This window comes from Balaenoptera musculus, chromosome 5 (genome assembly GCF_009873245.2).
Source record: "Balaenoptera musculus isolate JJ_BM4_2016_0621 chromosome 5, mBalMus1.pri.v3, whole genome shotgun sequence".
Classification (NCBI taxonomy): Eukaryota; Metazoa; Chordata; class Mammalia; order Artiodactyla; family Balaenopteridae; genus Balaenoptera; species Balaenoptera musculus.
This window is the reverse complement of record NC_045789.1, coordinates 104,950,040-104,967,633: the sequence shown is the minus strand read 5'-3', so window position 1 is coordinate 104,967,633 and position 17,594 is coordinate 104,950,040. Positions and strand designations below refer to the sequence as shown.

The window sequence follows — 17,594 nt, the reverse complement described above, 5'->3', positions numbered from 1 at the left end:
TAAACTTTATTTCGGAAAGGTCATATTTTTATAAATCAAATGTGCTCATAAATAATTCAATTTAGGGTTGTTAATTTCATATAATATATAGAAAGAAGTGCTGGTCTATTAAGCATTTAGTAATTCCAATAACATATACTTGTTATAGATTCTAAGCTAGCCATCTGAATAAAGTTCATACTTGGCTCTTAAATGTCTTGTAGTTTAATTGGGAAGACATACAGGTAAATCAATAATTACAGGATGCTGTGAAAAGAGCCAACCTAATAACAGAAACAGGGTACTATGATAGACTGCCCCATCATAAGAAGCTTCTCCAAAAAGAAGGAAATAATCAAAATGAAATCTAAAGAACAGGTGATAAATTACAGGAAGGGAAAAGGTATTCCAGGAAGAGGGACCAGAACTGTGAAAACATGATGTATAAAAGAATAAGATATGTTGGAAGAACTGCCAGTAGTTTTAGATAGTTAAAAAGAAGAACAATGCAAGGGAGAAGTAAAAGATGAAGTTAAAAAAGCAAACAGGGACCTAATAATAAAGGGCCTTGTTGCTTTCCACTGAAAGATTTTTGGCAGGGAAATGATTGATCTAATTTATGTTTAGAAAGATCTCTCTAAGCCATTGTAAAGAATAGTTGACAGGAGCAGTACTGACTAAAATCAGCAGTGATCCGTTCATAAGAGTGATCCACTATGAGCCTGTCACAGAGTCCACAGAGGAAGTAATAGAGGTTGAAAGTAGGAATCCACCAGCGGACACTTTCCTACTTTAAATATCTATTACTTCTTCTGTGGATGTAAGAACTTCTAAGAATGCTGAATCTATTCTACTGGAGTTGGTAAGAGATTGGATTTGTGGAATAAGGAGAGAAAGACAGATGCAAAAAAAAAAATCTAGAATAATTCCCCAGTTTCTAGTTTGGAGAATTAAATTCAGCCAGATTTATTTCCTTATCAACATGGGAAAAAATGGAAAGAACAGGTTTAAGACCTTGAAGGTGAGTTCAATTTGGGTACTGTAGAGTCTGAAGTGACTGTAGAACATCTGAAGGGAAATGTCCAGTAGGTAGCTGAGTATATGAGCATGGAGAAGTAGATCTGGTAGACATCAAGACTAATGGTAGCAAAGATTTGCATTTGCATAAAGTAGATATCTCAGGGAGAGTATATAGAGTAATAAAGGCAAAGGATCAAGTAAGTAATCTTTGAAAACACTAAAAATAAATGGTAGGCAGAGGAAGTGAAGCCTTAAAATATATTGTTTGGATGTAGGGAGGAAGGAGAAAGCAGCAGAGGGAGAGAAAGTTTCTCTCTCCTTTCTCTCTCCTTTCTCTCCCCTTGTAGAGGGAGAGAAAGTTAAGAATGAAGAAATTAATAATAATATTGTGGGTTACATTGTGAGGAAGTGGGGTGCAGCTGTAAAAAATACTAAAAAATGTGAAATTGGCTTTGAAATTGGGTAGTAGATAGAGGCTGGAAGAATTTTGAGGTACACAGTAGTAAAAACCTAAATTGCCTTTAAGAGACTCTTAGAAATATGGTTGTAAAAGGGGATTCTGGTGAGATGTCAGAAGAAAGTAAGGTAGTAAAAACCTAAATTGCCTTGAAGAGACTGTTAGAAATAAGGTTGTTAAAGGGGATTCTGGTGAGATCTCAGAAGAAAATAAGAAATAGGTTATTGGAAACTGGAAGAAATATTATCTTTGTTATAAACTTGGCTGAATGGTGTTTTGCTTTTGGAAAGTAGAACTTGTAACTGATGAACTTGGATATTTAGCTGAGGAGATTTCTAAGCAAAGCATGGAAGGTCAGGCTTGGTTTCTACTTGCTGCTTGTAATGAAGTGCAAAAGGAAAGTGGTAACTTGAGGAAGGCACTGCTAAGCAAAAAGGAACTAGAAAACTTGGGAAAGTTTGTAAAATTCTCAGCCTGTCCATATGGCAAAAGATGAGAATACTGTGCTCTGCAGAAAACACCAAGAGTGTGGCTGGACAAACTTTTGCTGGAAAGATTAGGCATGTGATGGATCCAAACAACCATCTTAGCAGAAACACTGCTATCCTGGACTGAAGCAGACAGAGACAGGATGAAATGAAGAAGGGCTGCTGGACTTCTGGAATTCTGTAGGTAGGAAAAAGGAAATGGATTACTAGAGATACTAGGCTGTAAATGTGTGTTGCCTTTCAGGAAAAGGGAAGAACAACTCTGAAGGTGGCTGAGAGGCCAGCAGGGATGGCACCTCCTCAGTTCTAGAGAATAGGGTTACCACCTCCTTGGGCCAACAGGATGGGACCACCTCAAGCTAAGATGGCAGGACCACCACCAAGAGCCCAGAGGCAGGAACCAATAGGGCCTTGGTGGCCCCAGAGACAGGGACTGATGGACCCTCCACAGACCCAGAGGACAGAGCACCAAGCCACAGAAGATAATTCTCATGCCTTACATCTAATGGATTTTGTCTCGCTGGATTGTGAACTTTCTTTAAACCTGTGATTCCTTTATTCTGTCCATTATCTCCCTCTTCAAATGGGAATGCCTATTCCATGCCTGTCCCACGATTGTATTTTGGAAATAGATAACTTGCTTTCTAGTTTCAAAGATCCACAGATGGAGAGGAATTTTGCCAGAGGATGGACTATACGCAGAGTTTTAATGCTTACCTGATTTAGATGATAAGATTTGGGGCCTTTTGAGTTCATATTTAAATAAGATTTTGGACTTATAGTTGACATTGGAATAGGTAAAACTTTGGAGCATGTTGGGATAAAGTGAACACCTTTTATATAGGTGAAGACATAATTTGGAAATAGGGTCTTTGCAGATATAAGCAAGTTAAGATGAGGTATACTGGTTTGTGGTTGGCCTTAATTAAATGACTGATGTCTTTATAAGAAAATAGTAATTTGGACACATAAAAACACACAGGGAGGTGATGTAAAGACACACAAGAAGAATATCATGTGATGACAAGCAGAGATTGGAGTAATGTTATCTACAAACACAGGAACACTGAAGATTGCTAGCAAATAGCAGATACTAGGAGAGAGACATGGAACAGGTTCTCCCTCAGAGCTTCCAGAAAAAAAACAGCCTTGCTTACATCCTGATTTCAGATTTCCAACCTCCCAAACTGTGAGAGAATAAATTCTGTTTTAAGCTGTTCAGTTTGTGGTAATGTGTTATGACAGCCCTAGGAAACTAATGCAAATGTCAAATGCTAATGTTACAGAGAGGTCAATAAAGTTAAGAATGGAAAGTGGAAATCTGTTTAACATGCAGGTAATTGATAGGACAGAGCACTGACAAAAGAGTATTAAGAATTTTAATACCTCAAGATATTGTGAGTGAGGAAGTGGAAATATTAAATTTAGCTATTTTGTTTAAAAAGCTCATCTAGAAATAAAAGAAGAGAGAGAAAAGCGGTAACTAAAATGGAATGTGGTCAGGAAAGGGCTATTTAATGTAGATTCTTGGATATGTCTCAATCCTAAAGAAAAAAAAAAAGAAAAGAGGTGTTCAAGAGAGAGAGAAAGGATAAGAATTGTTGAAAGAACACGTAGTACAGATGAAAGAAGATAAACCACTTTCACAGGGACAATAATAAATGACTTAAAGATGGATGAAATGCACAGAAATGTGAAGTTCTTGGCTGGTGGTCTTACTTTTATCAGATAAACTGTAAATAACATCATTTGCTGAGCATAGAGAGGAAGATGGAGAAGAAAGAGAATTGCAGAACAGCTGAGAACCGATCACAGGCCCACATGGAAAGAGGGTCCGGTAGACAGCAAGAATTGCTAAGTAGCTGTCTACACAATTAACTGGAGATGATCAATTGTTGATTGTCAGCAATACTCAGCAGCCTGATTGTCGGAGTCCATAACTCAGAGGGTGGAAATGAGCCAGTGTAACTGCAAAGCAGGTACGATGAAATAATAAAGGACAAAAATAAAGCAAGCAGCAAAGAGTGGACTATCAGGATCTGACATTGGTAAAAAGAAAAAAATATCTCAACATAGTGGGAAACAATGAACACACTGAAGCTAAAAGTGTGAGAGAACTGTCACACGGAAGATTATTGTCAGAGACAGAAATCTGGAAATTTGACTTTTTCTTTCCGAAAATAACTCTTCCACTAGCCAGCAACACTACCCGAAATTCCACCCTGATATGTTTATTTTTAGGAGGCCTGTTAAAATAAAAACACAAGCATGAAATATGCCATATTGTTTCCTCGAGTTGTAAAAGAGGAAAAAATAATTAATATATGACCAGCATCCATTCTATTAATATAAATTGTTAGCAAATTACTGGGGCACATCACCAGTATGTATTCTAAGCAAAAATATGGAGAGTAAATCACATTTGGAAGAAATGTAATCTATTATGCATAATAAAATAGGCTAATATTTCTTGGTCATTAGGAATAAACTGCAAGTACTCACATAAATGATCGTAATTTGTATTACAATTATTCAGTCAAACCAAGATTTACACACTATTATCTAAAACCTATTAATGTCTCCTAGGATACCATGCTTGGCTTATTTTCCAGGATCCTCATACATTTGCATAGGTGCATACTCACACACACTCCCAGGTTTTAAATGTGGGAGCACAGGATTCTCTCTAAGTTACCTTCTAGTGGGTTAACATTTTCTCAGCCTCCCTGCTCCTTTCCTCAGTAGTCCAAGGCTAAGGCTTTTGGAGTTCTTACGGTAAGTGAAAGAGGATGAGAAAGAATTAGGAAACAAGAAGAGTAGGCTCAGATAAGAGTAAGATTCAGATTCTGGAGCTACTATGGTCAGATTATTCACCAAATTCTCTTAGTTGGGAAACTTCCTCCTTAACCATTATCTCCTAAACCTTCCTGATTTTCAAGGCATAAGTTTCTGCTAAGTCTATCTTTCTTTTTGGCACTTCATTTTATCCTCACAAAGAAATGTTTTAAGCAAAGTTAACAGAATCCAGTAGGCACACATCCTCCTACTTAGTTACATACTCCCATTTTTCTCTGCATCTTCCTATTCTACTACCCTTAACACTTGCTTTAATGTCAAAAACACTACTAGACTACAGGCTCCATGAGGACAGGGTTTGTATCTGGTTGTCTCCTTGCTACATCCCTAGTATTTGGTACAGCTTTGGAAGGAAGTACACTCAATACACATTGAAGGAATGACTGAAGCAACGCATGAGCAATAACTACTCTACTGGGACACAGGGAAAGTCTCTCTATGTAAGGCAGATCTAAAAGGAAAGCCATGAGCTGGATCCCTCTCTTCCTCTGAAAGAAAACAACTCTTTAAACGCCTTTCATTGTAACTTCTTCTAATTCTATCACCAATCAATTTTTGTCCTATCTTCTACTCATGTTTAAGTCCAATAAGGACAAAATCACAACTTATAACGCTCTGTATGGATAAGTAAAACAGCAGTGTAAACTGAATAGATTTCTACACAACTAATTTTACAACTGTAAATATTTGATCAAAATATGCATAATTACCAAACCACATCATGACCCATTTTGTAATCTTCATAAATGGTGTGTTTCATACAAAGGAATTTTTTTTAACAATTCTCCATTGATTTCATTAGGGAAGAAAGAGGCTTTCACTTGTAAATCAAGTAATTTCCCAAGATGGTGAATTAACAGAAAGGAGTAATTTGCCTTTCAAAAGAAAACAATTTAATTTAGAATTAATAAGCAGGAAGTGTGGAGTCTGTTAACTTATGATTTTTCACATGTTTTTGCAGGTCTTTCTGGGAAGAAATAGCAAATAATAACCTTTGATAATTATCATTTTCAGCATGCATTTATTTTGAAGTAGGGTTGTGTCCACAGAATTATTATCAGGTTGCCTCAAACTTACTTCTATATACCACCTTTTTGTCATAAAAAATATAAGAAGGAAAATATTATTTATTACCAATCACCCTATGTTCACTTATGCAATAATCCAGGTTTTTAAAGAATAGGTACTTAACTGGGAAACTAAAGAATACAGTGTGCACAAATCACAAGCTACTTTCTCTTGAAGCAAATAAAACTTGCTCTCAAATACATCTTACCTGGCAATGTTTAGATGAAATGCACATTGTAACAAAAGAGAAGGGCACTAACATTTATTGAGGTCTCCCTCCTGCCTGGTATTGTCGAAAGGCTGTTGAAACTACTCATCCCCATCATTACCCTGAAAATTACATTTTTTAAAAATCTTCATTCTCAAGTGAGGAAATCAAAGCTCAAAGAGTTCAAGTGGGGGGAAAAAAAAAAAGAGTTCAAGTGTTTTGGGGGGATTGCTAAAATACGTGTAACCCTAAACCTCTTCTCACCTGCCCCCCAAGAGACTAATAAAAGAGAGTCTTGGCCCCAGAACATCTTAATAAATTGCCTGTGAGATCCACCTAAGCACAGGCTCCAGCTTGCACTCCACCGAACACTCCAGCTCACCTGCTCTCACCCAAAGCTCAGAAGTCAGGCCTGCCTGTCTGCCCAGGAAATTAAGGTTATTCTTGCATCCTCATCAGTGTGTCCTCATGGTCAGGCCCTGAAAACTAAGGCTCCAAATGTCCAAAACCGTATAGCCATGTGTATGTATTTAGATTGCTTACAGGATACTTTCATCCCAGAGAAATGAAGAAATTCAAGTCTTGCCCTTGTGTTTCAAGAAAATCTACATCTTGGAATTTCTGATTTACCCTCATTGTTTTATGGCATTCCAACCTGAGCAGAATCCTCCAGGAAAAACCGTAGTCTCTCTCTGCCTGGGGGAGAGGAGGGGTCGGATTTCTGGTGATAGAGATTAGAGGAAGAGGGGAAATGGGTGGATTTGGGAAGGGGGAACGAGAAGAAACAGGATCTGAGAAGGGAGAATAGAAACACACGAGCAGAAAGTTGAGTGAAATTCCAAAAACCAGTGGCACCTAACAAAGCGCGCGGCTCTCGGTGCCCACAGTCCGCAGCCGGCTGCACCCACACATGCTCTAGCCCTAGCTGAAAAATCCCCGGGGCCCGTACCTTTGCTTTACGGGTGAATGGCTTAATTGGTTTAGAAAAGAATAGTCCACAGTAAATGTCTGAAAGCAGGGACCTCAGCAAAATATCTTGAAGTTAAAAGACGAAAAACAATCTTGCAATGATTCTAATTACGTATGAAAAAGTGCAGCCCTTCCTTCAGCGTATCAACCCGCCGAGTAGCGAATGAATGAAACCCAAAGGGCGGGGGTGGAGGAAAGGAGGGCAATCGTATCCCAAGAAGGGGCTCGTCAGCTCCGCACAACGTCACGAAAGCAGGGCACTATGACAAACTATAAAGCTCGCAGCAGCCCCCGATGCTCAGCGCTCCAGCCGGTGCCCGGGAACTCGCGCAGGGGCGGCCCCGGAGTTCTCCGCGGGCGACAGCCCTTAGCATCTCTTTTTCCGACTGTCTCATCCTTCCTGCCTGCTAGATTCGCAGACTCCTCGGAGAAAGTGCCTCCCTTCTCCCCATCACCTGCAGGTTCAAAGCATACCTTAACCAGCAAGGGCTGTGGGTACCTTTCTACCTCGCTTTCGGGCGGGGCTGAGGTCCACTCCGCAGCAAAGCTACCGGGAAGCAGAGAAGAACTTCGAGGGAGACGGCCCGGGCGGACAGCGGGTGAGTCAGGGGAGCCGGGTTGCCGACCCATCGCTATGGTCTCGCTCCCCGTAGCCGCGAACTGGACGGACTGGGGAACAGCGGGGGCGGACGCCGGGAACCCGAGTGCCGCGCTCGAGGCTGGGGCAGCCGCGGGAGAGGCTGAGCCTGAGTGGCTGCAACTGCTCGTCCAAGCCGGCAATCTTTCCGCTTCCTCCTCCACGCTGGGACTGGCCGCGGCCTCGGCGGCGCCTTCGCAGTTCCGGGCCAACCTCACCAACCAGTTCGTGCAGCCGTCTTGGCGCATTGCGCTCTGGTCCCTAGCATACGGCGTGGTGGTGGCCGTGGCGGTCTTCGGGAATCTCATCGTCATCTGGATCATCCTGGCCCACAAGCGCATGCGGACCGTCACCAACTACTTCCTCGTGAACTTGGCTTTCTCCGACGCCTCCATGGCCGCCTTCAACACCTTGGTCAACTTCATCTATGCGCTTCACAGCGAGTGGTACTTTGGCGCCAACTACTGTCGCTTCCAGAACTTCTTTCCTATCACAGCGGTGTTCGCCAGCATCTACTCTATGACTGCCATTGCAGTGGACAGGTGAGGAGAAGACCGGGAGGAAGGAGGAGGAGGAGGGAGAGAGAGGGGCTGGGCGGTGGGATAAGGTTACAAAGGAAATGGTGACAAAATGGGTTTGATAAAAGGAAAGGGACCAGGAAAAAGTTCTTGAAGAAAGGAGGTCACTAACGCATTTGTAGTCCTCTAATGGCTGAACTGGTTTCTGCTTCTATGGCCTCCCCACTCCCACCCTAATCCCCTGATCCCCATTAAGGGCATCTAGAAGGACTGAAGAAGGCAAATGAGAGAGACGGGGAAAATCTGTCATTCCAAGTAGGACAAACTCAGCTAGAAACGCTTAGTACTCTCACATTTTCTCAGATGGCTTTAAGCAATTGCCACAAAAATTATGTTATCTGTAAAATGTACTTTGTGGCCTTCCTTCTGTCAGTCATTATTCTGTCAGAGAAATGAATGATAAGTTACCCTTCTCCTCCCTCTGGTTTGCTGGTCCTCATCACCACCCAACCCCTTCCCCATCCTTGCCCCAAGGCCAACACTGGTTTGGTCTCTCAGTTATGGAGGATCCATCAGAGGCAACAAGCTCCCTCCAAATGATTGCCGTCAGCTAGCAGTTTCCACAGTGTTTCAGGTAGATTTCACTTCCAGTAATCTGTGAAGGCCATGAGATGGGTAAACCCTGTGTCTGGAAGATGGCATCCAAATCATTCAGATGATGGGCAATAAAAAGCCCAAAGAATAAGTGGTTAAGAAATGAGGCACACCACTTTATAACTGTTGAAGATAATCTTTTAGAATGTCCCCCCATCTACAGTGGGGATTCTGAGATTCTCAAGCAATTTTAAGAAGCTGGAGAGACCTCCAACAGTTGTCCTCATGTTCCAGTTTATGAAATTTCTGTGTGTATTTTCTTTCTCATATTGAACATTTCGGACTATGCATACTGTGTTAACACAATGGTAAACCTCTACCTGTTACTGATAGTTACATTTTAATTCAATATTATGCTAAAAAAGAAACACACCAGTTGATTTTAGTCTTCATTTTGTGATTGGCAGCTTGCAAGGGGGATGCATGGAGGCGGGGGGAGGGGATTGAAGTCACTTTAACTTCAAGTAACAATGTTCTCATCTGTGAAAAGAAAAAAACACTTTTTTTCTATATTAACAAACTTGTTCAAAATAAAATGAGGCTTAATATTAATTCTTACTACATTAAGCCACCATTATGAGAAAAAAATAAGAAAAAACTACTTTTTTTTCCCATAAGTCCATCCTCTGTGTTTACTATTTTGAAATAATGAGCACAGAGGTCTTGATGACATAAAGCTTTAGAAACAATTTTCAAATGCCACGCCCAGGGGGTTAAATTGAAGGAGCAGTGGTTAGTTGCCACTGACTAGGATAAGGAAGCATAAAACCACATTTTAAAAGCTTCTGAAACTGCCAATCTTCCTTTCCCCTTTATCTCTGATTTTCCACAAGTATCTCACCCCTTCATTTTTGTAGGGACAGAGGTGAGTACAAAGAAGAAATAAAATTAGCCCCAAGATGGAGAACAAGTGAAATTGCCTCTAATCTTGCTCTGCCAAGATAGAAAGGAATGTTTCTTTGGTTTGAGCATTTTTTTTTTAATACATCTTTTTTGGAGTATCATTGCTTTACAATGTTGTGTTAGTTTCTGCTGTACAACAAAGTGAATCAGCTGTATGTATGCATATACCACCATATCGCCTCCCTCTTGAGCCTCCCTCTGACCCTCCCTATTCCACCCCTCTAGGTCATCACAGAGCACGGAGCTGATCTCCCTGTGCTATGAGGCTGCTTCCCACTAGCTAGCTATTTTACATTTGGTAGTGTATACATGTCAGTGCTACTCTCTCACTGCATCCCAGTCTCCCCTTCCCCCGCTGTGTCGTCAAGTCCGTTCTCAACATCTGCATCTTTATTCCTGGCCTATCACTAGGTTCATCAGTACCATTTTAATAGATTCCATATATATGTGTTAGCATACGGTATTTGTTTTTCTCTTTATGACTTACTTCACTATTTATGACAGACTCTAGGTCCATCCACCTCACTACAAATAACTGGTTTGAGCATCTTTATTTTTTGTTTTTGTTTTATTTATTTTTCTTTGTTCTGATCTGGAGGAGAGGCATTAGCATATCATGTTATAAAATTCTCACAATGTTATTGAAATGTTAATGGTACATTATGAAATTTGATGAAAATTTAGTGTGTGAATTTGGTATTTCAAGTCTGCGAGGGGAAAAAAGGTCATTTTCCCAATCACTTTCTGCCAATATTTATACAAAATCTGAAATGGTCTTGGAGTTATTTTAATTGATAATGTAATGCTATTTCATCACACTCACTGGTTTGAAATCAATAAATACTACTTATTCTTTCCTATTTCTTTACTAGAAAACATTATTCAATTACCAAAACTCTTCAAAATTTAGGAGCGTACAATTTGCAACAAAATCTGAAGCATACTCAGTTCAGATACTGAAAAACTTTTTAAAACTGTTAATTAAAAAATTAGTTTCCTGGGACTTCCCTGATGGTGCAGTGGTTGAGAATCCACCTGCCAAAGCAGGGGACATGGGTTTGATCCCTGGTCTGGGAAGATCCCACATGCCACGGAGCAACAAAGCCCGTGTGCCACAACTACTGAGCCTGCACTCTAGAGCCCCTAAGCCACAGCTGCTGAGCCCGCGAGCCACAACTACTGAAGCCCGCGCACCTAGAGCCCGTGCTCCGCAACAGGAGAAGCCACCACAGTAAGAAGCCCGCGCACCACAGCAAAGAGTAGCCCCGCTCGCCGCAGCTAGAGAAAGCCCGCGGGCAGCAATGAAGATCCAACGCGGCCAAAAATAAATTAATTAATTTTAAAAAAAAGAATAAGCTTAAAAAATAGTTTCCTTTGAGCAACTGACAAAAAAGGATTACAAAAATAGAGATAATTTTTAGAATCAAAGGGTATACAGATATAACAGAATTCTCAATAGTTTACCAGTCCACAGAATCTTTCTGCATTGGTGTCTTATCAAACATGAACTGAAAATACTAGTCCTGTGGTATCTGCAGTAATTTTATTGATTCAATTTGGCAAGGTTGACCCATCCTAGGAAGTTTAGGTGAGTCATGGTGCCTTTGGTTATGGTTGCATGGACTCCCTGCCCCGTATAGAACATAGTTAACAGTATATGCTCAAGAAATTATCTTTCCCTATATAATTCATGCTTTATTGAAATAGCCATATAGTTATATAAACCCTAATTAGGTCTTAACTGATAAGGGAATACATCATTTAGACTGTGATACTAACACTTGATTATTGAATTGTGAGTGTTTTCGAATCCCATTTAATGTAAACTGAATTGTATCCTCCCAGCCTAAATGGAAAATGTACTGAACCCACTGTGTCCCCCTGCCTAAAATCAAAAAGATCTTCTGAGGTTTAAAACTACTTCAGCTTTGACTCAGGCACTTATGGCTTTCCTTCAGCTGCAGCAAAATGCTTGCAACCTCCTATGACCTCAGAAATCTTAGACCTGAAAGGATTGTAGATGCTTCCTTAATGAACACCTGTATTTTACAAATGGAGAAACTCAAGCCAACAGTCACACATTTTGTTGAGTAAAGGCGTTATTTTCCTTTAAGTGTTTTGCACTCATTCTGCACTGGGAGAATTGCTTGATTTCTAATTCCACATTTTTTATGTACTACTGATAACTCTACTAAAGATCTGAATGTGAGTTCATAGGTTCTGATCTTATCCTGAAACACCCTGTCCTTTTGCTTTGTTAGAAATTCTTGCAAAACTATGTTTTTATAGGCCAAGAAATCACCTTTAAGTTCTACATAGTTCCTTTTTGCCTGTAAGGCTACTTCACCATACACACGCACACATACACACACACAAACACACTGGAATTATTTGCCAATGAAGTCACTGTTTCTCTCCACCATCCTTCCCAAATTTGCCATTTTGAAATGTAACATTTAAACATAACATTTATCTAAAAGATGCTCAGCTTTTCCAAGATCATTCAGCAGAGCTTCAAACCACCGCAGTCCACTACAGGACCTGTACTATTCTTAACCTCTATACTCTCTTATAGTTCCTAAGGAGTTGTGGTGACTACAGGTTTAAATTATAATTTAGCACTTGTTTATGCTATATGTCTTACATGTAGATATAACACATCTTACGTATATATTACCTATGTTTTAATTGAGAATGCAGATGTTAGAAAATTAATAGAACAGTTTATAATAGAAATATTATCTTTTTAAAAATTTATGGCATATCCCACTTGACATACAGGGATATTAGAAAATAGAAAATATTTTCTTCCATTTTCTAAGCACATTTTTGAAGTTAAGTTAGAAACTCTAGGAAAGTTTATTAACATATAGTAAGGGACAATTTCAGGGCATAGGGTCCAGTATTGATTAAAATATTTAAAGAATTTTTTAAGTGACAGTCACTGTTTTTTACCTGGAAACCTTAAGGAAGTAATTTAATATGTTTTATTTAATAATTCAAAAGCATTAACAAACACAGCAAAAAAAACTTTATATTCTTCAAACCCAGGGACACCTGACATAAATAATTAGTAAAATAAATATTTAATCTAACTGAAGTAAGTTATATTTCTAGCCAAATAGATAAAAATTTATCTTATATGCTATACTTTAAAAAATTTGCTTTTCATAAAGCTGTTATGCAAAGTATTCATAGAACCTCTATTTTTTTGAAGCTTATTATGGACAGATGAAAATATATAGTCATAAAAAATCATAAGGCCTCAATGTGGTAACAAATTATGTAAATGTATTGTGGTAAATTTTACCATTGCTTTAAATATTATGGTTATAAATACTTAGGTAAATTTTTTTTAAAAACATCTTTGTCAGTCTTTAATTCTAGTGCCTGAGCCAATCTCCTCATTCCTCTCTACTTTAGGGAGAGCCACTGCCCATGCAGTTATATTCTTTATTACAGTAAGACTTGACTCATTATTTAGCCCAGATGATAAACTGCATGAGCTTAGCCTAAGATAAACTGCTTTACATTTGCATTCTTTGCAAAATAGTAACTAAAACTACGCTTTGGAAAAGATTACTTTTAGAAAATTTTTTATGAATCTTTAGCTCTTTTTACAATTTGTAGTTCTTATTCAAGGATTTTAAAATATCCCATTTGCAGTCACTAAAATTACTGCTGTAGTGTGCTGTGAAAGTTCGATTAAAACTATCAAACAAATACAAATTCAAGTGCAAATTCTTATAAAATTAATCCTGAGCACATAATGAAAGCAACAAATGTGTATTAATTGAATGAATGAAACATAAAATCATGACAAAGTAAGGTGAAATCAGAAGTGTCTCTTAGATAACTAGCAGGACTCCAGTTGATATCAATGTTACATTAACAACACTGGGAGAAAAAGGAGTTTATATCATATTTAACAGACACAGTATAAAAAATGCTGAATATATAACATATTCTTACACACTAATAAAAATATATATCTCTAATATAAAAAGAACAAAAGTAACAAACAGAGAATTCACAAAAGAAGAAATAAAAGTGTCTAACAAACATTAAATTATGGATTGCTTATATTCTGTATCTCCATTTTTCACCTGTTATTTGCTTCTCAAGACATTCAAATCTGAACTCTTTTCCCAACACTCTACCCAAAGAGCCTTACTGAGAAATTCAGTGAGCATTTAGTCCTCAACTTCCTTGACCTTTTAGTAGTATTCCTCACAGGTGGCTATTGCCTCTTGGCTTACGACTGTCCTGATCACCTCCTACCCCCTCCGCCTCTCTTCCATGGCATTATTAATTCTCAATAATTAGAATTATTTCTAATTCTCTGCCTCTATGTAGTAATTAAATGCATAGGTTCCACAATACCAAATCCTGGACCTGATTTTGTCCTTACTTTATTCTCTATTTCTAAGTGACCTCATTCAAACCCACAGCTTCATTTTTCACTTTTGAATGAGCAGTTTCCATTTTTTCTATTATCTAATTGGTTTTCTTTTGAATTATAGAAGACACATAACAATCCATACAATAAAGTGGACAAATATAAATGAATGAAAAATTAAAACTGGAAAAAATAGAAAGGGAGAAAATAAAAACAAGATGGGAGTGAAGTTATAACATGGACATTCAGGTCAAAGACTCCCAATCATTTATGAAAGTTAAGCTTCAAATATGTCTCTGAGCCTCTTAGTGAACACACAAAAAAGGAAATACAATTAGTAAATTTGTTTACACTGTCCGTAAAAACAATATATACACGTTCCTTAAGGGCTTAGGAATTTCTGATATTTGAGTTTCAAGAAATTCTTTGTATGGGTAATTAAGAGGACAGTGTCTTTAACCACAGTGTGACAAATGCAAAAGAAGATTTCCCATAGGTGTTTGCTTAGCATTCCTCTGAGTAGGCCAAAGACATATGCCAAAGCAGAACTCAGTGAATGATGTTCTCAGGGTAAAACCTCTATCTGAGCACAGTTTCCAGATGGTCTGGTTTGTTGTATTGAAAAAACTATGAAAAAGGATAAAATGTATTTCCTCCAAAAGTATTTTTTTTCACCTGAACTTTGGATATAGCTAGAGAATCAGATAATTCAAAGTTGTAACATACGGCAAAAGCTCTACAAATCATTCTCATTCCAGTCCCCAATCTCTGATCCTGATTCATCCTCTCTACCAGTCTCTTATTTAAACTTATTTTCCCCTCATTCATTATAAGGATCATACATGCACAGTGAAAAAAATTAAAAATAGAAATATTAGAAAGTTAAATTTACCTGTAATTGTCCTACACCCCAAATATATCCTATCTATGATCTTCACGTTCACATTTCAACTCTCCCCTCATTTTTTGTGATATGTATATCTCACATATTACATTATGTACATGCATAAATAAAGATATATTTTTTAATTACTAAAATAGTGCCACATTATCATGTCATTTTAAATTTACCATACAGGGTTATTAAAATTTATTGAACAAATTATAAATCTTGGACATTATATGTTATGAAGATATAGATGTTTATCTTACTCTATAACATTTTTACTTTAATTGTTTAAATTACAGTAAGTACATGTAAGACAGAAATAATACATACATATGTTTTAAAACTCAAAAAGTAAATGGATCACCGGCTTAAAATCCTCTAAACCTTCTTTAAGCTCTGCTCATGTACCTGACGTTTCCACCTGGGTGTCTGAAAAGCTCCTCAAAGTCCTCCAAACCCATTATCTTACCTCCAAACCTTTTCCTCTTCCAGTGTTTCCCATTTCAATAAACAGTACAAGCATCCATTCGGTTGTTCAAATAGCTCCCAATCTATTACCTTCTTTCTGACTCTACCCCCACTTCCCTAGTCCAAGCTACTATCATATATTTCCTGGACTACTAAAAACACCTCCTAATTGGTCTCCCCACATCCAGTCTTAATCCACCTTAGTGTATATAAGAAGATGTTTCTGCACTCCTACTTAATGCTACAATGTTTTCCTATTGCTGTTATGAGAAGAAGAATATTCTTAATCCAGATAATAATACCTTGTATAGCCTGGTTCCTTGACCTGTCCAACTTCAACTCATACCATACCTCAACTTCCTAATCTTTGTTCTAGCCACTCTGATCCTCTTTCAAGTCCCTAAATGTGCGATGCTATCTTTTTGCCATAAAGCCTTTAAACACAGTTTTCCTTCTGTCTCAAATTCCCTTCTGCCCATTCCTCATTAGTTGAATGTACTCCTCATTTAGATAACAGCTTGAATCTCATTTCACAGGGAAATGTTCCATAAGCCTCCCAATTTAAATTAAATGTCACTTTGTAGATTCTCTTAGCACATGTTAGTCATAGCATTTTTATATGTTAAATTAAGAATACTTGATTAATAATTTCCTCTAATAAACTTATAAACATCATAAAGACAAGTTCCCTCTGTTCTTAGTCTTTATTGTATCCTTATGCCTATCATACTGTTTTGCACATGGTAAGCACACAATCCAGATTCCTGAATAAAAGAATCATAAAAGTAATCAAATAAAAATTAAAGTGATGAGATATAACTTTTTTCCAATAAAATCGGCAGAGATTGCTAAGTTGTAGTAAACATGGCATTTTAACACATGATTTTAGACTGGACCATATGTAATTGCCAGTTTTTATAGTTTAAAATGTCAATTAATATTTCATATGGTTTAATCTAACAGTTGGGTATATATTGTAAAAAATATTTCAGGGTGCAATTTTCCAACATGTTCAAAGATATTTTTCAAATCAAAATTCAAAGAACTGAAAACAACTAAAAAGCCCAACAAAAAGAAATGAATGATGAGGCATCTAAAAATGAAATTCTATGTAGAAATTTTAAAATTACATTTGAATATAACCTCAGTTCTCTCAAGTCTCTAGGCACATGTATATAAATGTGCTAACATTAACATGCATATCCAAATTTTTTTAGTCCATAACCTTTGCTTATAAACCATTTCTTGCTAGTCTCCAATTATTTCAAAGAATCCCTAGGGAAGTCTGATGAGAGTTCATCAGTAGTCCTCCTTAGCACTTCCATTCTCCTCACCATACCCTGGCCAGACAGAGAGAGAGAGAGAAAGAAAGAAACAGCAATGTCAACACTTTGGTACAGAACATAACAGTGTCTCTGGAAAAAGCCATGCCTTTCTCCAGTTGTTTTGGGCACACTACATCCAAATCTGCAGAAGTCATAAATTACAAACTGCCCTCTGCCTGAAGTTCTTGTGATGTCTATTTATGTTCCAAACAGAATTTGGAGGAATTATCTTGTCCCTAATCTTTGCTCCATTAACAAATTCTTAAAGACCAGTGTTCCTTCATCTTCTGCTTGCAACTCTCTCTCCCTGGGGCTCAGCTCTAAACCACATGTCCAGGATGAGGAATTGTTTCCCTACTTCCCTATGCCTCATTGCTTTGAGAATAAACCATTCTTATTGAGGCTTGCTCACTGGTACATTGGATAAATGGTGCAAAATATACAACTAGGGTTTGAAGCCCCACCACTTCATTAGACACAGTCAGAGTCTGAATCCCACTTTAGACTCAGCAGGATCTCTAACACATGATGAATTTTTAGACTATGGATTTAACAGGCTGATATAATTCTATATGTGCAATAAGATATAGATTTGATTTTCTCTGAATGCTGAGATTTTGCGTAATTTTGTTTTCCTTTATACTTTTCCTTTTCTAATTATCTACAACAAAATGTACTTCTTTTATATGAAACAAAATACATTGCTAATTAATTAAAGTTCTGAAGATGGATGGTGGTGATGGTTGCACAATAATG

General features: G+C 37.9%; 1 protein-coding gene across 1 annotated transcript in view; it reads left to right on the top strand.

Annotated features, from left to right (window-relative positions):
- The first annotated feature begins 7,137 nt into the window (after nucleotides 1-7,137).
- TACR3 (tachykinin receptor 3) overlaps nucleotides 7,138-17,594 on the top strand; it is a 69,509-nt gene continuing 59,052 nt past the window's right edge. Inside the window, exon 1 of the mRNA XM_036853394.1 lies at nucleotides 7,138-8,224. Within this exon, the coding sequence (XP_036709289.1) occupies nucleotides 7,209-8,224 (1,016 nt within the window). The 5' untranslated portion in view covers nucleotides 7,138-7,208. The remainder of the gene's footprint in view (nucleotides 8,225-17,594) is intronic.